The sequence below is a fragment of the Symphalangus syndactylus genome, chromosome 4 (assembly GCF_028878055.3).
Source record: "Symphalangus syndactylus isolate Jambi chromosome 4, NHGRI_mSymSyn1-v2.1_pri, whole genome shotgun sequence".
Lineage (NCBI taxonomy): Eukaryota > Metazoa > Chordata > Mammalia > Primates > Hylobatidae > Symphalangus > Symphalangus syndactylus.
The window spans coordinates 81,972,323-81,994,600 of NC_072426.2; the positions used below are offsets into that span (position 1 = coordinate 81,972,323).

A 22,278-nucleotide genomic window follows, 5' to 3' on the forward strand; every position below is an offset into this window, starting at 1 on the left:
TTCCCAGCCTGCCGGCTCTGGGCAGGGCCTTGTGTCCCACTCACTCCCCTCTTCGCCTCCCATCCCCACCTTCCACCCCCACCCCCACTTCCCTCTCCACCTTCCACCCCTACCCCCACTCCCCTCTCCAGCTCCCACCCCCACCCCCACTTCCCTCTCCAGTCCTCTCTCCACCCCCAGCCCCACTCCCCTCTCCATTCCCACCCCCACCTCCATTCCCCTCTCTGCTCCCCTCTCTACTCCCCTTTCCACTCTCCCCACCCCCACCCCAGTGGCAAATAGGAAGGAGAATGTAACTGCTCTACAAGGGCCCCACCAGGAGGCTTAGCTGGAAGGGAAAGGGATTCCCCTGGGCCTCTCTGCAGGAGCTTGGGACACAGCCAGAAGCCCCTACCACAAACCTGTATTCGACTGGGAGGGAGAGCCTTCCAAAGGTGCCATTGGCCTCTTTCACATAGCTGGGTATTAGTGAGGAAGCCCGGGGATGGTCTCCTCAAACTGCCAGACCTCCCCAGATGCAGCGAGGTGGCTTCTGAGCATAGGGGAGTCTGCTGACCTCATCCTAGTTGCCGGACTCTCCCTCTGACCCAGTTTCATGATGCTTTGCAGAAGGGGCTGTAGTGAGGCTGGGCCCAGCAAGCCTGGACCTCGCCCCCTCTGCCTTGGTGGGTGGGCCCTCTGGATCTCTCCTGAGGATGATGGTTGGCTAAAGGCTGCCCTGGCTAAAGGCTGCCCCACACGTTTGCCCAGTCAGGGACCTGCAGGTTTGAGACCACCACAGAGACACAGTGGGCTGTGACAGATACAAACATTTGTCTACAGTGCTCGTAAATGCAGCTCCAAGTTCATATGCGCAGGTTCCCAGCCCTAGCAGGGTGTGAAGAACATTGTTGATGTCACCATTTTATAGATAAGGAAACTGGGTAATTGCTTGTCTGAAACTTTTTCCTTTTAATATGGTTTACATTCTATCTCCCCAGAAAACACACACAACAGAAGACAGATAAACATTTAACAAATCCAAAGCAATTAAAAATAGCCACAAAAAAAGAGAATAACCTAGATTGACAGCTCACAGAGCAAGGAGGTGGCAGAGACCTGCCCAGGTGAGCTTGGCTGTTGCCCCCAGCTCAATCTTCCTCCTCTCCTCTCTCTGTCCCTTCGCCTCTGATCAGTGCCAGCCTGATTCCCATTCCCTGATGCCTCACCTTCTTGCTGCCAGATGCCTCTAGGAACTAGGGTCCTTCAGACTCCAGATGCCCTGGCCTGGGCCTTAGGACATCTGGACTCCCCCGGTGGAGGACAGCTGGACAGTGCCCTGCTTGTCACCCACAGCTGGGACCCTGACCGTGCCATGAGGCCCCTGGGTGGAGGCGGTGTGGGGGTGGGGATGGTAGGACTGAGTGGTACAGATTCTATCTTGGCCCTCATCATGGGGGAACTCTCCCAGTGCCACCACAGGACGTATGAGTTGTAGCCAGCAGAGTGCCCCAGTGGTGCCAGGGGACAGTCCCCCTGGAATACATCAGTGCATTTGCTAAGACTCCATGTGTTCTCTTGGGCCTCCCAGAACATGGGCTTTGAGGGTGGGGGCCAAGAGGCGGACTTGGGAGTGCCTGAGGCCTTGTTCTGAAACACCTGGGGGGCTGACACCCCACTACCCTCACACCCCTACCACTGGTTTCCCCACCAGCAATGACGGTAGCTACTCAGCCAATGGGCTCCTATATGCGGTTATGCGTCAGAATGGCCTGGGAGGCAGGTGCCAGTAATCATCCCCATATTACCCATGAGAAACTGAGGAACACAGCTGTTAAGTAAGTTGCTCAAGGTGATCAGCCAGCAAGGATCAGAGTGAACGGGATCAGTAACATCTTCTCATGTGAGACAGGCTGTTATCATACTCAGAGGGGGTCGGTCTCACTGTGAACTGCCGAAGCAGGGGCCTCTGCAGAAAAGCATTTCCCTTCCAGAGACCTGCCAGGGGCAGTGACCACCATGGAGGAGACTGGAGGAGATGCAGACCAGCGTGCTGCTTACAGAAGCCTTTACTGGGGAGGGGTCAGAGTTCATGGATCACCGGGAGGTGCGAGTAGAGAGTTCTGAGGACGCTGCTGGGGCGGGGGTTGTGGGGGGAGGCCATGGCTTGGGCAGGCTGCCCAAAAGTCCAGCTTCTTAGGTCAGAGCTCTGCTGCCCATCCCGTGGTGGTCTTGCCAGGGAGTGCCCAGGCATCCTGGCTTCACAGAGCCTCCCTCTGGGGGCCCCCCTGGGCTTGTTGCTGTCCATCTGCCTGTGTGGACCCCAGAGGCCAGCAGAGGGGCCAGTCCTCCTTGGCAGGTCCCTCTGGCTTGGCTGCTTTTCCTGGGACTCCCCAAAAAGCCATTCCAGGGGGTCCACAGCATCAGCCGTGGACAGTGTGGGCTGCTGGCCACTGAAACGTGCGGTGATGTCTTGCAGGGACACAGCAGGGTGGCCCTTCCGGCAGGCCTGGGCTGGCCTGTGGGGTGGCCTGGGTTGGCTCTGGGCCGTGGCCTTGTCCAGCACAGAGGTGGGCTGTGCCAGTCGAGATATGGACCTCACGTAGTCATCCAGGCTAGGAGAGGGCAGGGGCTCCTGCCCAGGACCCCCAAGCAGCATCTCCTCCGTGGTCTCCCGAATTGTGGGCAGATGGGCCACGGAGAGCAGAAGCCGGGACCTCATCACTCTGGCGAGAGGTGGCGGCAACCTGTTGGGAAACAGAGGCCAGGTGGTGAGGGCCTGCCCTGCGTCCCACCGCCCCTCAGCGTCCCCACACTCCTCTGGGGCTGCCTGTAGGAATCCGGTGCCCTGAGAGCAGTTCGAAGTCTACAGAGCCCAGACCAGAGCTCAGACTCCTGGGCTCTTTCTTCCTGCTTAGGTTAAAAACCCCAAAGGCTTAAGATTTTATCATTATCATTTCAGAACATGCACAGATAAGAGAACCCAACCTAACAAACACTGGTCAGAGGAAAGCTGGGTTTAAAACCAGGATCGGCCAGGCACTGACCTTGGGACCTTTGGCAAGGCCACCTCTCCAGGCTTCCACTTACCCATCCATAAAACAGGGTTATAAATACCCCTGGCAGGGATGTTGTAGGAAATGCGTGAAATAATCCCTGAATCCCTTTGTAAATGCAAAGCCCTCTACAGACAGCCCTGCTCTCTAACCCATAGGGAGGCTGTGCACGTTCAGGCTAGGAATTGCCTTCAAAGATAAACAAAGCCCTTGTGTTTTGTCTCAAACCCAAGGGCAGCTGCTCCCTCTTACCTGGAGCCAAGGAGGTCTGGGGGTGGCAGGAGAATGGATGAGCAGGGATAGTCCAGCCCAAAGGAAGCCCCTGGGAAGCTTGGGGGCCGAAGGGTGGAGGGTCCGGCAGGGGGTCCAGCGTGGGGTCGCTGGGAGGAGGACAGTGCACTGAGTCTCACAGTCCACCGTAGCAGGCTCTTCCCTGAGCACGGTGAAGAACCTTGGTAGGCAAGCTGCTTTTATACCTTCCCAGCAGCTATCAATCACTGTCACGAGGGCCAAAAATAGCCTGCTCAGGAAGGCTCTCTTAGGAAAACAGCTTGGGGGGTGGGGCCTGGCCCAACTGCCAGCTAGGAGGTGTTTTTCTGCCTGTAGGAGGCTGGGGAATGTTTAAGCTGCAGGGCAGGAAAGGGGTGGGTTCACTGTTGGTCAAGTAGGGGCACTGGGAGACGGAGGGGTTCCACTGGGCCCTCACAGGTAGCCCCAGGGCCACCCCTGCCCCAAAGCTTGTTTCCCACTCTGTATTACACCACCCCATCATGACTCCTGTGAAATTGGGCCAGGTCTTTGGCAACTTTGATGAAAAATCAGTAGCACAGGACCCCAGTCTGGAGGCAGCTGAGGCTGGGTCCCTAGGCCTGCTCCTAGGAGATTCACACCCTGCTCCCAAGGGACCAAGGGCAGTCTGCGGAGTGCTTTCTGGGGATTTGTTTGTTTACGTGTTCACCAGATGTGAGGTGCTAGTGTGTGCTGTGACTGCACTAAGCACAGCAAAGGTAGCAGCGGACAAAGGGTGTGGCCCCCTGGAGCTCGTATTCTAGTAAGGGAGGAGATCAAGCCAGAGGTGAATGGGTGCTGTGATTCAGGCAACAGCAAGAGCTGCCTGAAGGAAAGCAGCACAGTGGCACCCTGTGGTGGGCTGCCGCCGCAGGTATAGTGGTCAGGGCTGTCTTCCCTAAGAGCAGATATTGGAGCAGAAACCTGAAAAAAATGGGAAAATGCACATTCCAGGTGGCGGGGGCAGCACGTGCAAAGCCCCTGTGGTGAGGGCGCGTGGGACGGACGTGCTCAGGGCACAGCAAGGGGCCTGCAGACTGGCCCATGTAGGAGGGGGTCAGTGGACCTTGGGGTGGATGCTGTGTTTCCCTCTAGGAGGGAGGGAAAGACGCTGCAGGGTTTGAACAAGGGCTCTGCAGTCTGGCTTCTGCTTAAAAGGATCGCTGCAGCTGCTGGGCCTGGGCTGGGGCTGGGGCTGGGGGGCTGCCAAGGAGCACCTGGGCAGCATTAGAAAGCCACTGCATCTGTCCAGGAGTGACCATGCCAGCAAAGGAGGCTGCCAAGGATGAGAGAGGCAGCCCCTGGGAAGCTCCTGCACTCCCCAGACAGGCCACAGATCCTCTGCCCCAGCCACAGCCCCACCTGGGACACGCCTGCCTGTGCTGCAGGTGGGGGAGAAAGAGGAGTCTCCAGAGTTAGCCCAATCCTGAGCTCTGAGTACTGGGCAGACCCCAGACTCCCTAGGCAAGCAAGAGGGACCGTCAGTCCCAAGTTCTTGAATTCTAGGTGGGAACTCCATGTGCGCAAAGGCATCGGGGCAGGGAGTGCCTGAGACAGTGACCAGGATTTCAGTGGCACATGGCACTTCTCACCTTGCCCAAGCTCTTATATCTTTTGTAGACCCTTTGTCTAGTTCGCTGGCTCTTCTTTGAATTTATTAGCAATGAGCAGATTAGTCCAGAGAATAAAAGGAGGAGGGAGGTGGAGAATTCGCTGCTGGCTGACAGGGCTTTCCCTCCATTTAGATGCGGCCAAGCTGGGGGAGGGTGAACAGCGGTGGGCGGCTATGTTGGGGGCACACACGTCACCTGTGTAGGGATGTCTGGCCTGAGTCATGGCGAGCCAGCCTGTCCCCAGTACAGCCAAGCCCCCAACCTTGTCCAGGCAGGTCCTGAGGTCAGGGCCACCTGCTCAGCTTTCCTCCCTGTCCCCCTTCACTCGTCTTCCAGGGTGCAGTGCACAGGCACCTCCTCCAGGAAGCTCCATTGCATCTCCTTCTGTGTCCAAGCCTGAGCCCCTCGTGGCCAGGGCTATGTCTGCTCCATCTCCCTCTGCCTGGGGTCCAGGGTGGGGCTGGAGGGCAGTGGGTCTCCATGAGTGAGCCATCCCCACAAGCTCTCTCCACTGAGAGGCACCTGACACCAAGAGGCAAGAACAGAACCCCCCACAGACCTTTGAACTCCATAGATCATGCTGGCCTCTCCTTCATAGGAAGCTCAGTGACACATCTGTGCTTGTAGAGCGCCAGTGAGTATCAAAAACAGCTCTGGTTTCTGCTTGTTTGTTTTCCTTTTTTAGCAGATAGTGTAAGGTCATATCTGGAAGCTGTGTGTATTTTTGATAACCTTTGGATACACTATTTTCTCTGTGGATAGCAGGATGTTTGAACCTAGAAACCCCATTTCTAACTTACCATGAAATCCACATTGTGCAGGGTCTTCCTGAGTGCTGCCAGGGATACAAAAAAGTTTCCATGGTGTCCCTGTTCTCACAGGGATTTTAGTGCCAACGAAGAGAGAGAAATGGGATTTGTGAATCTAAAATATGGGTCAGAAATACTGCATGATTCCCTTATATAAGGAATCTAAAATAGGCTCATAGAGGCAGAGAGTAAAAATGGTGATTGCAGGGACTGGGGCAGGGGAGGAGGAAGTGGGGAGTTGCTGTGCAGCTGATATAATGTTTCAGCTATGCAAGATGAGTAAGTCCTGGATATGGGCTGGACAACATTGTGCCTACAGTGAACAATACAGTATTGTGCACTTAACAGTTTGTTTAGAGGGTAGTTCTTATGTTAAATGTCCTTACCGCAATAAAACATAAATAAATAATAAAATTAAATGTTAGTTGAGATGGCAATGAGAGAATGATATTCAAAGTTAATTGTGGAGAGACTAGTGTCAGAGCACATTAGGAGTGCGTAGCTTCAAGACTGAGGCTCTGGGTAGAGGGCAGCCGAGGTTGCTGGCAAGTATTCTGGCAAATGACTCAGCTTGGCCAGGCTTACACACAGAGTGACTGGGACTGGCACAGAGGCCTGGGGTGGTCTTGCAGAGACAGAGGCCTGGAATAGGTCAGAGGCACTGAATCAAGGGCCCAAGGGGTGCCAACCAGCACTAGCAAGGTGCCTGCAGAGGACTCTGTTGATTAGGGCCCCAGGTTGGCAGCAGGAGAGGAGCCATGTCACCTGCAGACCTGGGGAAACCGAGGCAGGTTGGGGACATGGGATGAAGGCTGTTGTAGAAATTATGGTATGGGATATAGGGCTAGTGATGTCTAAGCAGTGGTGAGAAAAGCAAGACCCTTTGTCAGCCCTGGCAAGTGGACGCTGCTGCTGTTGAAGGCACCGGGAGAAGGGTGAGGCTGAGGCAGCTAGGACAGAGAGTACCCACTTCTGCTCTGGTGGGCGTGGGACTCTGCCGGGCCTGGTGGCCACAGCACCTGGTGGCGCAGGACCCCCTCCCAGGTGCAGTGTGGGCAGAGAGGTCCCCTGCTTGGCACGAGCAGACAGGCTGTGCTTCCCTGGAACCACTTCCTCACCACGGTGTGGACATGCCTGCCGGCCAGCAGCCGGGTTCCTGTGGGACACCTGACTCAGCCACTGCCTTCTGGGCTGTGCCCCTGGCCAGGCATGAGCTGAGCACATCTCAGGCTTCCTCCCACAGGGCCTGGTCACGCGCCCCAGGGCACGTAGTGGCTGATGGTCCTTCCTGAGGGGATGGGGCCACTCAGGAGGAGGGATGTGCAATGCCTGAGTGTTCAGAGCATCCCATCCCTAGGGGGCACAGGGAAGGTGGGCAGCTGCTCTGGGGGAAGGGCTGATGTGTGGACCCCCACAGGAAGAAGGGACTCTGATCATCGAGGGGCTCCTCAACATTGCCTGGGGGCTGAGGCGGCCCATCCGGCTGCAGATGCAGGATGACCGGGAGCAGGTGCACCTCCCCTCCACCTCATGGATGCCTGGACGGCCCAGCTGCCCTCCGTGAGTACCCAGTGGCTTCTTTGACACCTACTCAGCCTGAGCTCCCTGTCTGGGGTGCGGGTTGGGAATATCCCGAGCCTCAGGGAGGGAGCCCTGTTCCCTTATGGGACACTGGCACAGGAGGGTGACCCAGCCTCATCCCCATACCCTGTGACTATCTCAGTCCACAGCCTCGCCCAGGATGGCCTCTCCCTCCTTCCTGGAGAACATTCCAGGCTCCCATGACCTCCATTTCTGTTTCTCAAACCTTCCTGCAAGCCACCTTGCTGGCAAGAAGGGACGACTATAGCCAGGGGGGCCCCCAACACCTATGCAAGCCGAGCATGTCTCGCCATCTCTTGTTCTATCTTTAAAATTCACATGAATTTAGCCTCTTACTACTCTGTTTTCATTTTAATGTCAAAATTTTAAAAATACATTTATCAGAATTTCACATTACATTTGTTTAATATCAGAATAATGTTTCCATCAAGAGGAAATGGTCTCCTGCCTGCCTTACCGTTCAATGCGCATTTATCTCCTCAGCCCACTCCCAAAAGACGCAGTTAGTGGCTGGGCCTTGCCTGCTTCTGCAGTAGTAACTCCTATAGAGGGCACACATTCAGAGCTTTGCCCCCTTCAGATTTCACATAAAACCCATGCTGTGACAGCATCCACCACCCTGACAGCCCCGGCACATCTCTAGGTGTCCCCAGTCACTCAGCGAATTCTGAGCCACACAGAATTAGAGCATAAAGTCAGACTCCTTAGGAAGGCTGCAAGTATGACTCACATGTGCCCCTCTTCGAGGTAAAGCACTCACAGACAGCAGTGGCGGCTGTGCCCGTGTGTTCTACAGGATCCTGTCTGTCTTCTCCTCCCCAGGTCGCCTGGGCTGCAGGGCTCTGTCCCATCATACCCACTCCTTCTCCAGCCCAGCACTGGCTACGCTGGCCTGGGGTTCATCCTGCCAAGAGGCCTGGAGGTTGGGCCCTTCTAGGTGGTGCCTGCTTGACACCCCACCAGGCCTTCGGGAAGCCCAGCAAGCCTGTTTGGCACACAGCTGCTGGCCTGGCTAAGCCTGGTGCCTAGGAATGCGCAGGCCCTGACTACGTTCATGTGTCCGTGTGTCTGTGCGATGCAGCCCAGCACAAGCCCTCGGGTCTGCAGGGCCAGGCTCACTCTCCATCCAGCAGATGCTGGGGGAGGCCTCTACTTTTCTTTTATTGTTTCAGACTGACTCTCTCGGTTTGAAATCCAGGCCTCACCTCAGCCTGCCTTGCTTCCCACCTGTGTCCTACCCCAGAGGCTGTTGGTCTCTTCTCCTTGGCCTGAGCTCCCTTTCTCTGCCAGCAGCCATCTCAGCACTGCAGTTGTCTCTTTTCAGAAAGGAGCCATCGCCCCAGGACAGGAACGTCACAGCCCAGCGGCCAAGCATTCAGCCAGTGCACAAGGCTGAGAGTTCCACAGACAACTCGGGTAAGCGGAGCCCGCAAGCTGCCCAGACCCCCGCCTCATCCAGGGTAGGAGCAGGGGGGCTTGGCTCAAACCACAATCTCCGAAGGACAGCTTTGCACCCCAGCAAAAGAGGGGCTTCACCTGCTGGACCCCTACCCAGGTGCCTGCCTGGGAGGTGCTCTGCCCTCATTCTCGCTCCTCTTCATGGAAAAGTGAGCAGAGGCTTGGAAGGTGACAGTGACAGTGTGGGGGTGGCCTGAGTCTCCCGCCCTGTGTGTGCTATGGGAAAGAGGAGCATCCACAGAAGGCACTGTGCTCTCCTAGCCCCTCGCCTCCCTCTGGGACCTCGTCCTCACCCTCTGTACCTGCTCATTCATCCTCTTTGTTCCCCTTCCCTTAGCACTCAGTAAAAGGCCTGTTTCAGAGCAGGGGCTCAGAAGACAGGGCTGGGGCCACCAAAGACCTCCGTGGGCACCCTAAGACAGAGACCAAGAGGGGTATGGCCATGTGACATTGTGATTCAGGTTACCCTGTCTGGGTCTCACCTTCCTATCTGCAAGCTGGGAATATCCAGTCTCCAGTCCAGAAATGGCCCTCACGTCCCCATCTGCCCCAATGCACATGACTACAGGGCTCTAGGGAGCCAGACCTCCCGACAGCAGGCAGTTGCTCTGTCAGCATCACCCACCTTGCCATTCTCTCACCCATTTCTCATGCAGGGCCCCTGGAGGAGGCGGAGGAGGCAGAGGAGGCCCCCCAGCTGATGCGGACCAAGAGCGACGCCAGTTGCATGAGCCAGAGGAGGCCCAAGTGCCGTGCCCCTGGTGAGGCCCAGCGTATCCGGCGACACCGGTTCTCTATCAACGGCCACTTCTACAATCATAAGGTGACGCCCCAGCCTGGCCTCTCCCCTGGGCGCATGGGGAGCCAGGCCTGAGCACAGGCACAGCAAGCACCATGACCTGTGTCGGGGCTGCTGGCATTCCTGTGCCCTCAGGAGGAAAAACCTCCTGCCAGGTTGCATCCACATAACAGCCCCGTTTATGACCTAAGCATTTTCTAGCACATGCTCACTGTCAGTACATCCTCAAAAGTCATGCAGATTTCTGGCAAGTAAGCTGGGGATGCCCTGGGCAGACAGTAACGCTGACCACGTCTTCAACGAGGGCGCTTTCTAGGAGGCTTCCCCCTGAACTCCATCGGTTGATCCCTGGGAACACTGTGTATCCAGCCATCACTCTCACCGAATAATTAAGCAGGGGTGTGCCCAGGGCACATGTGTCTGTGCCCCAGAGAACCTGGACGACCCCAGATTCCCAGCACACAGCCTTTTGTCCAAGGATGCATTGTACTGACCTCAGGAAAAGCTTTCTTTCCCGAAATTACATCATTCTATAAACAAACTGAACTGTAACAAGAGAAGTTGATTGTTACCATAAATAGAGTGATTGACCGTCTGGGCAAGGCCCTGGATGGAGCGTCCTGTGGCAGGCCATATCTTGCCCGCAGCACTGGGAAATGCAAGCCGAGATTTCCAGTTGAAGCAGCTGCCCTTCTTGACAGAGGATGACTTATGGCAGGGAGGGGGCTCAGGAGGAGGGTCTCGGGGTCCAATCTGAGGAGCAGGTGTCCCAGGTTAGGCCATCCAGGGTCCATTCAAGCCACACTTGGGGTGCCCTGGACTTTGGAATGTCTACTTTGGAATTCTGCTGGGCAAGCTGAAGGGATCCTGCTTTCATCTCAGGATCTCCCTTCCACCCCCTGCTAGGCTTGTGGTGAGTGAATGAATGACAATAGGGTTGCCTTTGCTAAATCTGGAAAAATCCAGGACTATTCCAAGGTAGAGTCTCCTGAGAGAGTAAAGGGGACCCAGGATTGAAGTTAGGCAGAGATTAACAATGGTGTAGATTAGCCCAAGGACACATAACATGACTTGAGTATTCTTTAAATCTTGTTCCAAAAGGGGTTTAGTGTGTAATGTGTTGAGTACCCATTGTTAGCATTCAAATAAATGTTGACATGCTAGTTTAAGGAATTATTCAAAAATTTTCCAAAATATGTGCGTGGGTTTAGGTATTTTCCAGTTCTACGTTCTTTACCAAAAAAAGGGGTGGGGGATGTTTTGCTCCATGATTCAAATTACTGAATGGTGGAGTTTAGCATTGGTACATTCGCTTCTCCTCGAAGGGTCTCATTCATCACTAAGAGGTGTGTCTGGTACATTAAACCTTATTGTAGTGATTGCCAGTGTCATAGGAACACCATGTCCCGAGCACTCTGCAGCCTTTGAAATGAACAGTGAGGGTTTTCATCACAGCCTCTTATTTCCGACTGAACCACACTATCAAGAAGAGCTACTCAGTCAGACGACACGGGGTCTCAGCCTGTCACCCAGTGAGGGCAGCTTTTCCTCCTAGTGACAGATTTGCCTGTGGAATGTGAATCCATTCTTCCGGAAAAAAGTACTGCTTTCAAGGACACGGAATAGTGTCTTAAGCACTTGGGACAGTAGCTCCCCCATCTCCTGGGTGAGTAAGGGGAGTCCCAAAGAAAAGCACTATGCCAAAAGCCCTTTCTTACCACACTCAACATCCATACAGAACTAATGTCCTTAGAAATGAGGGCACAGATTCCTTGAGTCAGAGGCAACAATTGAAAAAATAAATAATTCCTAGCATTGAATTTCTGAGATAGTTCCAGGTTTTGTTTCTTAGAACTGTGCACTATTACTTCACTCGGTCGTTTTCCAAAACCGTTCTGATTCCCAGAAATGTTGGTTTTATTTCCAGACTGGTTGAAACTTTGTAGCTGTTTCTACTGCCTGACCTATTGGATTCAAATGCGTTCTGTTAGACAGAAACCATTTGTGGTTAGAGATAAGAAAGTAGCCACCGGGCCTTTGTCCCTACTTGGAGTTGGTTGGTATCATCTTGAGAAAAGGCTTCATGCAGAAGAAACACAGTGTCTTGTTAACAAGACTTTTTGTCTCTTTGAAATAGCCTAACTCCTCTGTTTCATATTTCTTTCTTTTCTTTTCTTTTCTTTTTTTTTTTTTTTTTTGACATGGAGTCACACTCTGTAGCCCAGGCTGGAGTGCAGTGGCGCAATCTGGACTCACTGCAACCTCCACCTCCTAGGTTCAAGCGATTCTTCTGCTTCCTTAGTAGCTGGGACTATAGGTGTGCACCACCATGCCTGGCTAATTTTTATATTTTTTGTAGAGACGGGGTTTCACCATATTGGCCAGACTGGTCTTGGACTCCTGACCTCGTGATCCGCCCACCTTTGCCTACCAAAGTGCTGGGATTACAGGTGTGAGCCACTGCACCTGGCCCTCTCTTCCATATTTCTTTGGACAAGAAAGCCTAATCCTAATCCTGGCTTTCTGTGTAACTCAGTCATTCTGCACCTCAACTAGAATCGAGCTGGGGGAAGCAGGTCAAGGTTGAGTCTGACTCTGGCACAGCATGCTTCATTTTATTGTGCTTCTTGTTACTGTACCTTGCAGATTTTTACAAATGGAAAGGTTTCCATTTGTAAAAATCTGCAATTTTTTTTTTTTTTTTTTTGCTGCACCTGCGTTTTCTGCAAATTGAAGGTGTGTGGCAACCTTGTGTTGAACAAGTCTATCGGTGCCGTTTTCCAACACTGTGTGCTCACTTTGTGTCTCTGTGTCAGATTTTTTAGCAACAAAGTAGTTTTAATTAAGGCATGCAGATTTTTTAGATGTAATACTGTCTCACCCTTAAGAAACTACAGTATAGGCTGAGCGCGGTGGCTCACGCATGTAATCCCAGCACTTTGGGAGGCCGAGGCGGGCGGATCACGAGGTCAGGAGATCGAGACCACGGTGAAACCCCGTCTCTACTAAAAATACAAAAAATTAGCCGGGCGTGGTGGCGGGCGCCTGTAGTCCCAGCTACTCGGAGAGGCTGAGGCAGGAGAATGGCGTGAACCCGGGAGGCAGAGCTTGCAGTGAGCCGAGATTGCGCCACTGCACTCCAGCCTGGGCGACAGAGCAAGACTCCGTCTAAAAAAAAAAAAAAAAAAAGAAACTACAGTATAGTATAAACATATCTTGTATACGCCCTGGGAAACCAAAACATTTGTGTGACTCACTTTATTGAGATATTCGCTTCATTGTGATGGTCTGGACCTGAACTCACAATGGCTCCCAGGTGTGCCTCGACTTCTCAGAGCAGGGATACTGAATAGGTCCTTGAACTCTCTGAGCCTCAGCTACCTCCTTGGGAAAACAGAGCTAGGATCTCAGACGAGGAATATGCGAATCTAAACTTGAGTTTGAAAAGCAAGGACAGGTTCACCTGCAGAGGAGTCACATTCGCTGAGAGGCACCAGCACCAAGGGGGTAACATGTAGGTTTTCAGGAATCATGGAATCCTTTGAGTCAGGGTTCTGTCTTTTCTAGATGGGTGACTCTGAACAAGCTGGTTAACCTCCTAAAGCCTGTGATTCCTTTCTAAGAAAAGGGGACTAGTTATAGGTGCCTCAAAGGGTTGTTATGAATATTAAATCAATGATTGTATGTAAAATCTTAGCGGGTTCAATACACAGCTAGGATTTATTGAGGACGGACCTATTATGTGTCAGGCAGAGTCCTGGTTGATTTCATATATTGTGTCTCTTAGGCAAAGGCAAGACACCTGCAAAAATATAATGTGTCCCCCTGCCCCCCAGCCAAATTGTGAAGCAGCTCTGTGACTGGAGCACATGGTGCTTGTTAGGCAACCATAGTGTCGTATGTGCGAGACAATGAGAAGAACTACAGATGATATTGCACAGTCCCCAGGAAGCCTTCAGATACTTTTAGACCCGTGCGTTCAAACAGTGCTTCTCACATTGAACTGCACAGATCGCTTTGCCTTGTGTTCTACAAACGCAGACTCTGATTCAGGTGGTATGGAGCAGGGTAGGGAAGGAAGCCCAGACTGTATGGATGCAGCTGGGCTAGACGTCACCCGGAGGTGCAAGGGTTTTAGAAGTCTGTTCTTGTAGGCAGCGATGCAGACTACGGATTAGAGGGACTGAGACCAGAAGGGAACAGGGAACAAGCTGGGAAGCTGATATGGTCTGACCAGTGCCTCTACTAGGCACCGCTGGGAGAATGAAGAGGAGGAGACAGATTGGGTGACTTTCAGCCTTAGAATCAACAGACAACTGGTGACTTAATCAATAGAAAGAGTGAAGGAGAGACTGGTTCCCCCACCCTTGTGAATGACTTCCATGGCCCTGGTTCCTCGGTTCCAGAGAGCTGGCCCTTCTGGGTGTGCAGACATCTTCCTTAGGCCTCTGGAAGGCGTGCACTACTACAGCTTCCCCGAGTGTCTCCCAGGTCTGGGAACAGCTTGTGTGTGCATCAGCGTGAATGGACAGGTGCAGGTGTTCCCAGATCTCAGCGTCACCTGCTGCCTGGGTCTGTTCACCATCGTGATGTCAGCCCCTTGTCCCCTCTGGGCCTGCCCTGAACTTCTCTCCCTTCCTGGTACAGACCTCCGTGTTTACTCCGGCCTATGGATCCGTGACCAATGTGAGGGTCAACAGCACCATGACAACCCTGCAGGTGCTCACCCTGCTGCTGAACAAATTTAGGGTAAGCCTGGCCAGGAGCGGCCTTGCCCCAGGATGCCAGTGGTCTGCTGTTCTGTTGGGGTTGGGATTCTGGGGAAAGCTGCCCATGGCTCCTGGGCAGAAGGTCTAGCAAGGGTCCCTCTGCTGAGCTTTTGTTTCTCGGATTTCAAACAAGAGGAGCCTGGGAGAGGGCAGGTTCCTTGTGACGACTTGTGTGTGTGTTACTGGGGGTGTAGTTACTGTCAGGGGACCCTCTCGGTTCTCTCCCATCTCCAAGCACCGTGATCTGACTTCCTGTGACTGCCTGTGCAGGTGGAAGACGGCCCCAGTGAGTTCGCACTCTACATCGTTCATGAGTCTGGAGGTAAGTACCTGCCCCACTTCTGGATCATAAAAGCAAAAGGTCTCTACCTGTTCAGCAAGCCCCTTCCCCACCAACCACTGACTGTACTCCCTCCCAGACAGGCTCTGGGCTGGCTTGCCTAGTGGGCTGGGGCACACTGTGCCTCCCAGCATGAACATTTCTCCCCCACCCAAACCCAGGCACGCTATGGAAGCCTTGAGGAAAATAAAACATACTTTTGGCTTCGAATTTAAAGCACATTAAAATGTTCTTGGATTTTCTAGGTCACTCAGTACATTCTTTCAGGATTCTGAAAGAGAATCCCACCAAGCTATAGGAAGCCTTCCTCTCTGCCTCTTCCAGAGAAATGGATGGGTCCCTAGCTCATTGGTGCTGAGTCAGGAAGGGTGGGGTGCGTGTCACAGTACATCAGGCCCTGGCCCTCCCATCTCAGCTTTCCTTTCTCCCACCCCCTCAGATCTTGTTTCTCTTCAAGCTGCACCTTTGCTGAATGACACTGCAGGGGAGGAAAAATATCTTTTCCTTCTACCCATTTAGGTTCATTGGCTGGGGCCCTGTATTTAGATTAACAAAAGACAGATTAAGGAGAAGAACAAACAGAAGTTTGTTAACACTTGCATCATGCATGCCCTTTGGAATATCCAGGGATGAGTGGTTAGAATTTGGGCTTAAATAGCATATTCACAAAAGAGCAGTAAGTTTTTAGAGAAGTGACAAGACAGAGGAGAAGGGCCTGAGTTTCTGGGGAGGTGAAGGGCGGGAAGGTCACCGCATAGGGAGTTGCGGGAAGGGAAGGGCTTCAGCGGGATGTGCTGTGCAGGTTCCTCTGGTGCCCTCTCCAGGCTGAGGAGGGGCTCGGGTTGTCTCTGGTAATTAACTCCATCGTTCCCTAGAGAGGGGCAGGGGCACACCTTGACAAATTTATGTCCTGCTTTTCGGCAAATAGGGGAGGGCAAAGAGCCTCACTTGTATCTTCTTCTTCTCAATTGCCAGCCGCTCCACTTAATCCTTATGCCAAAGTGGCAGATCTGGGGGCCCTGTTCTGCCTCCCTTCTGCATGAGCAGGAATCTCTCAGGGCAGCGCTGTTAGCGAGGTCTGTGTTCTTAGGGTTCCCTGCGCCCCTAGACGCGCATTTTCTATCAGTTCCTAATCTGGAACAGACGGAAGTGATCCTAATCTCCCATGATTTTTGTAAACCCCTTCTTTTTCAGAGCGGACAAAATTAAAAGACTGCGAGTACCCGCTGATTTCCAGAATCCTGCATGGGCCATGTGAGAAGATCGCCAGGATGTTCCTGATGGAAGCTGACTTGGGTGTGGAAGTCCCCCATGACGTGAGTGGGGGCCGAGGCTGGGGAGGCCTGCTATAAGGTGAGGGGTTCTTGGGTGACGGGGCCTCCCAAGGACTCCTGGCCAGAGCCCTCTCAGTTGATGTCTCCAGGAGCTCCACACCCTCCCAAAGGGCTCCCAGCCTACCACAGGGAGGCACCAGCCCTCCCTTTCCCATCAGTGACCACCAGCGCCAGCAGCTTAGAGGAAAGAAGAATTTGGGTCCTATAAAACCATGGCCCTATCCTTTTCCTCTTAAGGAAGTAAAGTCTTTTCCTTCATTGGAATGTATTTTGTTGTCATTATGTGAGAGACCTATGCAAAGGCTTTTTAACTAGGCCCTACCTCGCACCTGTGGAAGACAGGGAGCTATTTAAGTCTTACCAACAGCCTGAGTTCTGATCAGACAGTGAGTGCATTTCCAAACTCCTCTGCATAGAAGATGCTTACAGGGTTTGAACTTCAAGTAGGAGGCCTAGTGACCCCGTATCCCTCAGGCTGCTGCAGTTGCATTCCATTGTTAGAAACAATGGTGCTCTCACCTCCCTACCCCCCAGCCCAGAGGGCACCCAATGTGACAGTGCTGCTGTACTGAATGCTCTTCCTAATATTCAGTTTAATATTTCCTCCCAGGGATAACAGTTGCCTTTGAGATAATAATAGGCTCCTGTCCTGGCATCTGTACACAACACAGCAGTGTTGGGGTGGGGTGGGGAAAGTGGCAGCTCCTTCCGTGGATACAAGATGTTGGCTGGATGGGCCACTATGGAAGCCTTGAGGAAAAGAAAACATACTTTTGGCTTCGAATTTAAAGCACATTAAAATGTTCTTGGATTTTCTAGGTCGCTCAGTACATTAAGTTTGAAATGCCGGTGCTGGACAGTTTTGTTGAAAAATTAAAAGAAGAGGAAGAAAGAGAAATAATCAAACTGACCATGAAGTAAGCAGCACTTAAACAGCCAGTCATGGGTCCTGAACATCAGGGCAGGTCTGCAAGGCACAGCACCAGTGCCGGCTGGGAGGTATCTCTCTTCCGTGGGCACCAGTACCCTGGCACGGGAAGGCCTGCTAACCCTAGCTCCCCAGCATCACCCTCTGGCCCCCTGCTTGGTATTGCCACCACTCTGGGATGACAGCTTGCCAAAGCAGTGGGACACAGCCCCGATCACCCATCCAGTCTTGGCATCCTCACCAACGCAGGCATGAGCTGCAGAACACCTGGCAGGAAAGTCAGGCAGGAACCCAAGTGGGCACTGGGTCAAGCTTCTGAGTTCTGCTGGTGATGTGCCTCCAAGGAGCAGGCACGCTGAGGCAGACTTGGCCTGGTTAGGGCCTTTCATCCTAGTGGGAATTCTGAGCCTTCCCCAAAGTGGCAGATGCCGGAACTCCCAGCCTCAGCTGATGTTTTCAGGTGCAGAGGGCTAGTTCAATGAAAAGGTGAGCAGGTCTCACCTGCCAGCTCCTGGGGACACCACGCCAGGGCCCGGCTGCACGAGGTTAGCCAGGCTGTAGTCCCAATGACGTCTCCCCCTCAGCAAAGTGAAATGTGGTCCAAGACTTGTGGAGGGCACCCCACCAGGGCTGGTGGGGAGACAGCTAGGAAGGAAAGGGCAGGAGCTCACTGAGAGGGCCAGGAGTGGGTGGGGAAAGAATGGATGTTAGCCTCTGGTTGAATGACCCGTGGAAAGCCACATGCTCCACAGGCTCCTGTCTGTGCAGCCAGATCCCACACAGACAGAGGAGACCAAAGTCAGAGGGAATCTTGATTCTGCAGTCAGTCCTGACCCCACAGGATTTGAGAGCTGAAAGGGATCTGGGGGTCAACTAGTGGGTCCACTCAACGTGCAGAGTAGACGCTGAGGCTCAGCACAAGGAAGGTTGCTGCACAGGTTATGGTAGAATCTGGGCTGAAACATGGGCTTCCCGATCTCTGCCCTACCGCCCTGTCCACTCCAGTGTGCTGTTGTCTGTATTAGAGTCTGCAATAGAAATGACAACACTCTGCTTTGATGCTCTATGCAGTCCGCAGCCCGGTTTGACTGCACCTCATGAGGCGCAGGCCACAGCCTTCCCTTTCCTTGGCAGAGGAGAGATGAGGCTGCTGCAGGGATTTCCTGAGCTGGCCATCTGCAGGTCCCTCGCTCTGCTGCCCACTTCCCTGCTCTGTCTGGCCTCAGTGAGTCCTCTTGGCAATGTCTCCCTCCAGGTTCCAAGCCCTGCGTCTGACGATGCTGCAGCGCCTGGAGCAGCTGGTGGAGGCCAAGTAACTGGCCAACACCTGCCTCTTCCAAAGTCCCCAGCAGTGGCGGGTGCACACTGAGCCCTGGTGGCTGGCCCCGGCCGGTCACACTGACTGATGGCCACCGCCTGATGAATCGAGTGCCTGTGCATCTACCTGTCTGAAGCCTGAGCACCATGATTCCCACAGCCAGCTCTTGGCTCCAAGATGAGCACCCACAGGAAGCCAACCCAGGCTTGAGGGGCCAGGAACTTGCTGGGTCAGATCTGTGTGGCCAGCCCTGTCCACACCATGCCTCTCCTGCACTGGAGAGCAGTGCTGGCCCAGCCCCTGTGGCTTAGGCTTCATCTGCTTGCTTAGTGCCTGTCCCGGAGCCCCTGTGGGTCCACAAACCCCTGTCCTCTTCCTTCATATGAGATTCTTGTCTGCCCTCATATCATGCTGCCCCGCAGGAATGCTGCTGGGAAAAGCAGGGCCTGCCAGCAGGTATGAGATCTAGCCTGCTTTCAGCCATCACCTCGCCACAGCGTCCCCGGCCTCTAAGCCTTCATGTCACCCTGTGAGCCTCGCACAGCTCAGCCCCAGCACAGAGGTGAGACCAGGAATAAGGCCACAAGTATCTCACTTTCTCTGCAGAAATCAGTCTTTACTTCATCAGAGAGACCTAAAGCGATTCTTACAAGGAGCTTGCTGCAAGAAACACGGTCATTCAATCACATTGAGGAGGGTCCACATGGCATTGAGAGGGTGCTGCCCTCTCAGTGCCCAGCAGCAGCTCCAGAAGGCAGTGCTCAGCCCCATCACCACTGTCCCGTGGATGCCTGTGTACCTCTTGCCTTTTCTGGGCTTGCGTTTCTCTCCTCTAGTGGGTGGGGATGACTTTCAATGACTTTCAATACTTCCCCTGAAGGAAGAATGATAGGGAGAAATGTCTGTTTTGAGGAAAGGGCTTTGAATTCCCCAGATACTGAGCAATTTGTGTTTGTGACTGAAGGAGAATTTCAGGAATGAATGAGAAAGCCTTTGCGAAACTATGCAACAGTTTACATCAGTCATGTGAAGTATTTGTCTAAAACAGAGCAAACGGAAGACCAAATTATTCTCCTGTTGAGGACCGTGGATGGCAGATTTAAAGGGAAGAACCACAAAGGCTTGCAAAGATAGGAGAGGCTCCATCTCTAATGCATGTAGAAGCTCCTTACGGGTGCCCATCAAGAGCATAGCTTGGAAGCCACCACGCTGTGTGGAAATGCTTGTCAGGGCAAATGTCACAGCAGGATTTCCCCAACCCAGCTCCATCATCACAGAGATGCTGCAGGAGAGGCCTGCCCACTGTTTTGTCGACTCTGCCCTCCTCTGGCAGCATAGATCCTTAGGTGCTCAATAAAGGTGTGTTGTATTGAACTGAAGAAGTGAGAACCAAGGTTGTTTTTTTTTTTTTTTTTTTTTTTTTTGCTTTCTGTGCTTCCACCCTGACCCCTGGCTCTAACTTCTGAAACTCTTATCCTAAAGGATGTGTGATCATGTTTGGCAGAAGAGCCACAACTCGCTGCTCCAGGAGCCGACATGACTCCTTCATTTCTGTGCATGCCCTGGGGACTAGGGTGGAGCCAGAGGAGAGGCTGCCATGGAACACGCAGGCGTCACTGGTGGGAGTGTAGAGGTGACCTGGATGATGAGCAAGAGTCACCCCGAGTCACCGAATCTTGGCATCAGGAGGGCCCCAAGAATCTTCCAGGCCAGGGCCTCAGGTGGGATGGAAGCAAGGCCTAGGAGAGGGTACAAAACAAATCAAACAGGAGCTCCCAGGTAATTGTACTCCCACGCTATTATTTACAACCTCAGGTAGAGGACAGCTCCTGCCCCATTGTTCAGCTGTAACTGAGTGGCTGCCTTGTGCCAGGCCTGTGCTCAGCCTTGGAAGCAAAAAGATGGAGCCAGTCTGTCCTGTGTCTAGGGGTCTTCTCATCAGGAGAAGAAGGCCAGACACTGGGAGGGTCAGGAGATCAGCTGAGCAGTGAACCGGCAAAGCTCCTGGGAGTGAGGTAGAGGCAGAGGCAGAGTTGGCTAAGAAGTGCATGTGGTGTTACAGGCCAAGATGCACCTGCCAGCTAGGAGCAGGCCAGGTCCTGGCACACAGGAAGGCAGTGGAGCAGGATACCCTCTCTAAGCACCAGCCTGTTTGGTTGGTTGGTTTGCTTTTGCAAGTTATTACAGTATTATTTAAGGCCTTTTGGATAAGTGTCACTTTTAAAGTAGGTGTTATCAATCTAATTTCTGAACGTTACGGGTCAGAAAAATCACTAGCAAGTGGCTCAGAAAAAGGGAAAAGGTACACTTCTGCAATCAGCCGAGGAGTTCACACCTTTTTTTTTTTTTTTATCAACATCATATTTGCTGTTCAGAGACAATCTGAAAAGCTGCAAATTCAGCTCACCTCAACCCCATAATTTCAAACATTAGAGGCTGGTCTCTGTGGTTTCCTACTTGTTCCTGTGGGGAGCTCCCGCTTTCTTTCTACACAGAGCTTAGGGTATTTCTCATATGCCCCATTGGCTACCTAGTGTCTCAGGTAATAAACGTATCCGAAGATAAAGCAAAGATTGCTATGGGAGAGTGTTGTCTCCTAAAATAGGACTATCTTGCCAGGCGAGGCTTCAAGAACCAGAGAGAATAATAAACAGCACAGGATGAAATCAGCATGATTGCAAAAGGACTGGACTCAGGAAAAACAAGTTTGTTTGCCCAGAACAAATTACCAGAAGGGATCAAAAACATCTTGTTTTTCCTCAGTGATAACCATATGCTACCTGCTTGGAATGTTTACCAGAAAATGGAATAAAGACCTTCCCACTGGCAAAATAGAGCGAGCCAGGGTTCACCCAGGATACACCTGGCCCCTTAGTCCCATGGAAACAAGGCCCAAAGCTTATCCAGTCCGACCAGACGATTTGTGGAGGAACCAGCAGTGCAAAATGTGTCCCAGGTGTGTAGGACGCAGGTGCCTTGCAGCTGCGGAGGGGCAGCGGGATATCTTTGCCAGGTGCAGTGGTGGGCAGCAGCCCCCTGCCCTCAGTTCCTCAGTGGTGATCAGACAGGAAGCTTGGTCGATCAGAGCCAAGAAACTGAGTATAAAAACAGGCAGCTGCATGGGCTATATTTAGGCCCTGAGAGCTGCGATTGTTTGGGATCAGGCTAGCTGCTCACGTGCCCTGCCTGAGACTCACATTGTACAGGGTAGGGCCCTATGCCCTCCTGGTCAACTTTTAACAGAGATGTTTTCTCAGACCTAGGAATGGGAACTCCCAGGGTTTTCTTTCCCAGACAGTCCAAAGGAAACAGAAAGCCAAGTCTCAGGCTTGGTGGAAAGAACCATTGTTCAGGATCCCTGGGCTGAGAGTTCTTGATGGGAGATGGACCACTGTTGTTACTGCATATGAGCCACACCTATAACTGCCTTTGTGGCACTTGGGCTGAGGATCCATGTTGCCAAACACAGACCCAAGGCAGCAGCGCTCCCTGCTGAGACAGTGTCTGTGTGTGTGTGTGTGTGTGTGGGCGCGCGCGCGCACGCGTGCGTGCGCAAGCCAGTGGGGTGCAGGGGACAAAGACATAGGAAAATGAAACTGTCTTGCCAGGGTTTTTCTCACCCCAGAAGACTCTTCTTCCTAGAATGAACCCTTGAAATACCACTGGGCTCAGGGGCACACTGGTCCCTGCTGGGTAGTTTCCCAGAGATGCCCCAGCCACTAAGGGATCTGCCCTCTTTTGGGCCAGAATCCCAGAAATATGTGCAGAAAGATGCCCAGACTGTGTCCACCCCCTGCCTCCCACGCCCTTGTTCCCTTTCTCCCTTGTGTTTTGTAAATATCATGTGTGACCACTTTCAATAATTTAATTTGCATAAAAATTGCCTAGAATCCCATTTGGGAGATACACTGTTATAGACAGGTTAATAGGCTCTGGAGCCAGACTTTCTGATTTCAAAGTCTGGCTTTGCCACTTACAAATGTGC

General features: G+C 52.9%; 2 protein-coding genes across 2 annotated transcripts in view; one reads left to right on the forward strand and one right to left on the reverse strand.

Moving 5' to 3' along the window:
* The window catches only part of RASSF4 (Ras association domain family member 4), a 35,798-nt gene extending 16,126 nt beyond the window's left edge, over positions 1-19,672 (forward strand). The window contains exons 4-11 of the mRNA XM_055275264.2: positions 7,163-7,305; positions 8,672-8,763; positions 9,462-9,628; positions 14,252-14,353; positions 14,644-14,695; positions 15,908-16,029; positions 16,867-16,964; positions 18,231-19,672. Coding sequence (XP_055131239.1) covers positions 7,163-7,305; positions 8,672-8,763; positions 9,462-9,628; positions 14,252-14,353; positions 14,644-14,695; positions 15,908-16,029; positions 16,867-16,964; positions 18,231-18,291 — 837 coding nt within the window. The 3' untranslated portion in view covers positions 18,292-19,672. The remainder of the gene's footprint in view (positions 1-7,162; positions 7,306-8,671; positions 8,764-9,461; positions 9,629-14,251; positions 14,354-14,643; positions 14,696-15,907; positions 16,030-16,866; positions 16,965-18,230) is intronic.
* On the reverse strand, positions 928-3,521 carry DEPP1 (DEPP autophagy regulator 1). The gene is made up of 2 exons (XM_055275274.2): positions 3,288-3,521; positions 928-2,726 (listed from the first exon to the last, which is right to left on the reverse strand). Exon 2 carries the CDS (start codon positions 2,699-2,701, stop codon positions 2,063-2,065), a length of 639 nt encoding a protein of 212 aa, XP_055131249.1. The 5' UTR covers positions 2,702-2,726; positions 3,288-3,521; the 3' UTR covers positions 928-2,062.
* Positions 19,673-22,278: the final 2,606 nt, after the last annotated feature.

Excerpts from the sequence above, each read along its gene's own strand:
- DEPP1 (XM_055275274.2), bottom strand. The coding sequence starts at position 2,701 with ATGAGGTCCCGGCTTCTGCTCTCCGTGGCCCATCTGCCCACAATTCGG.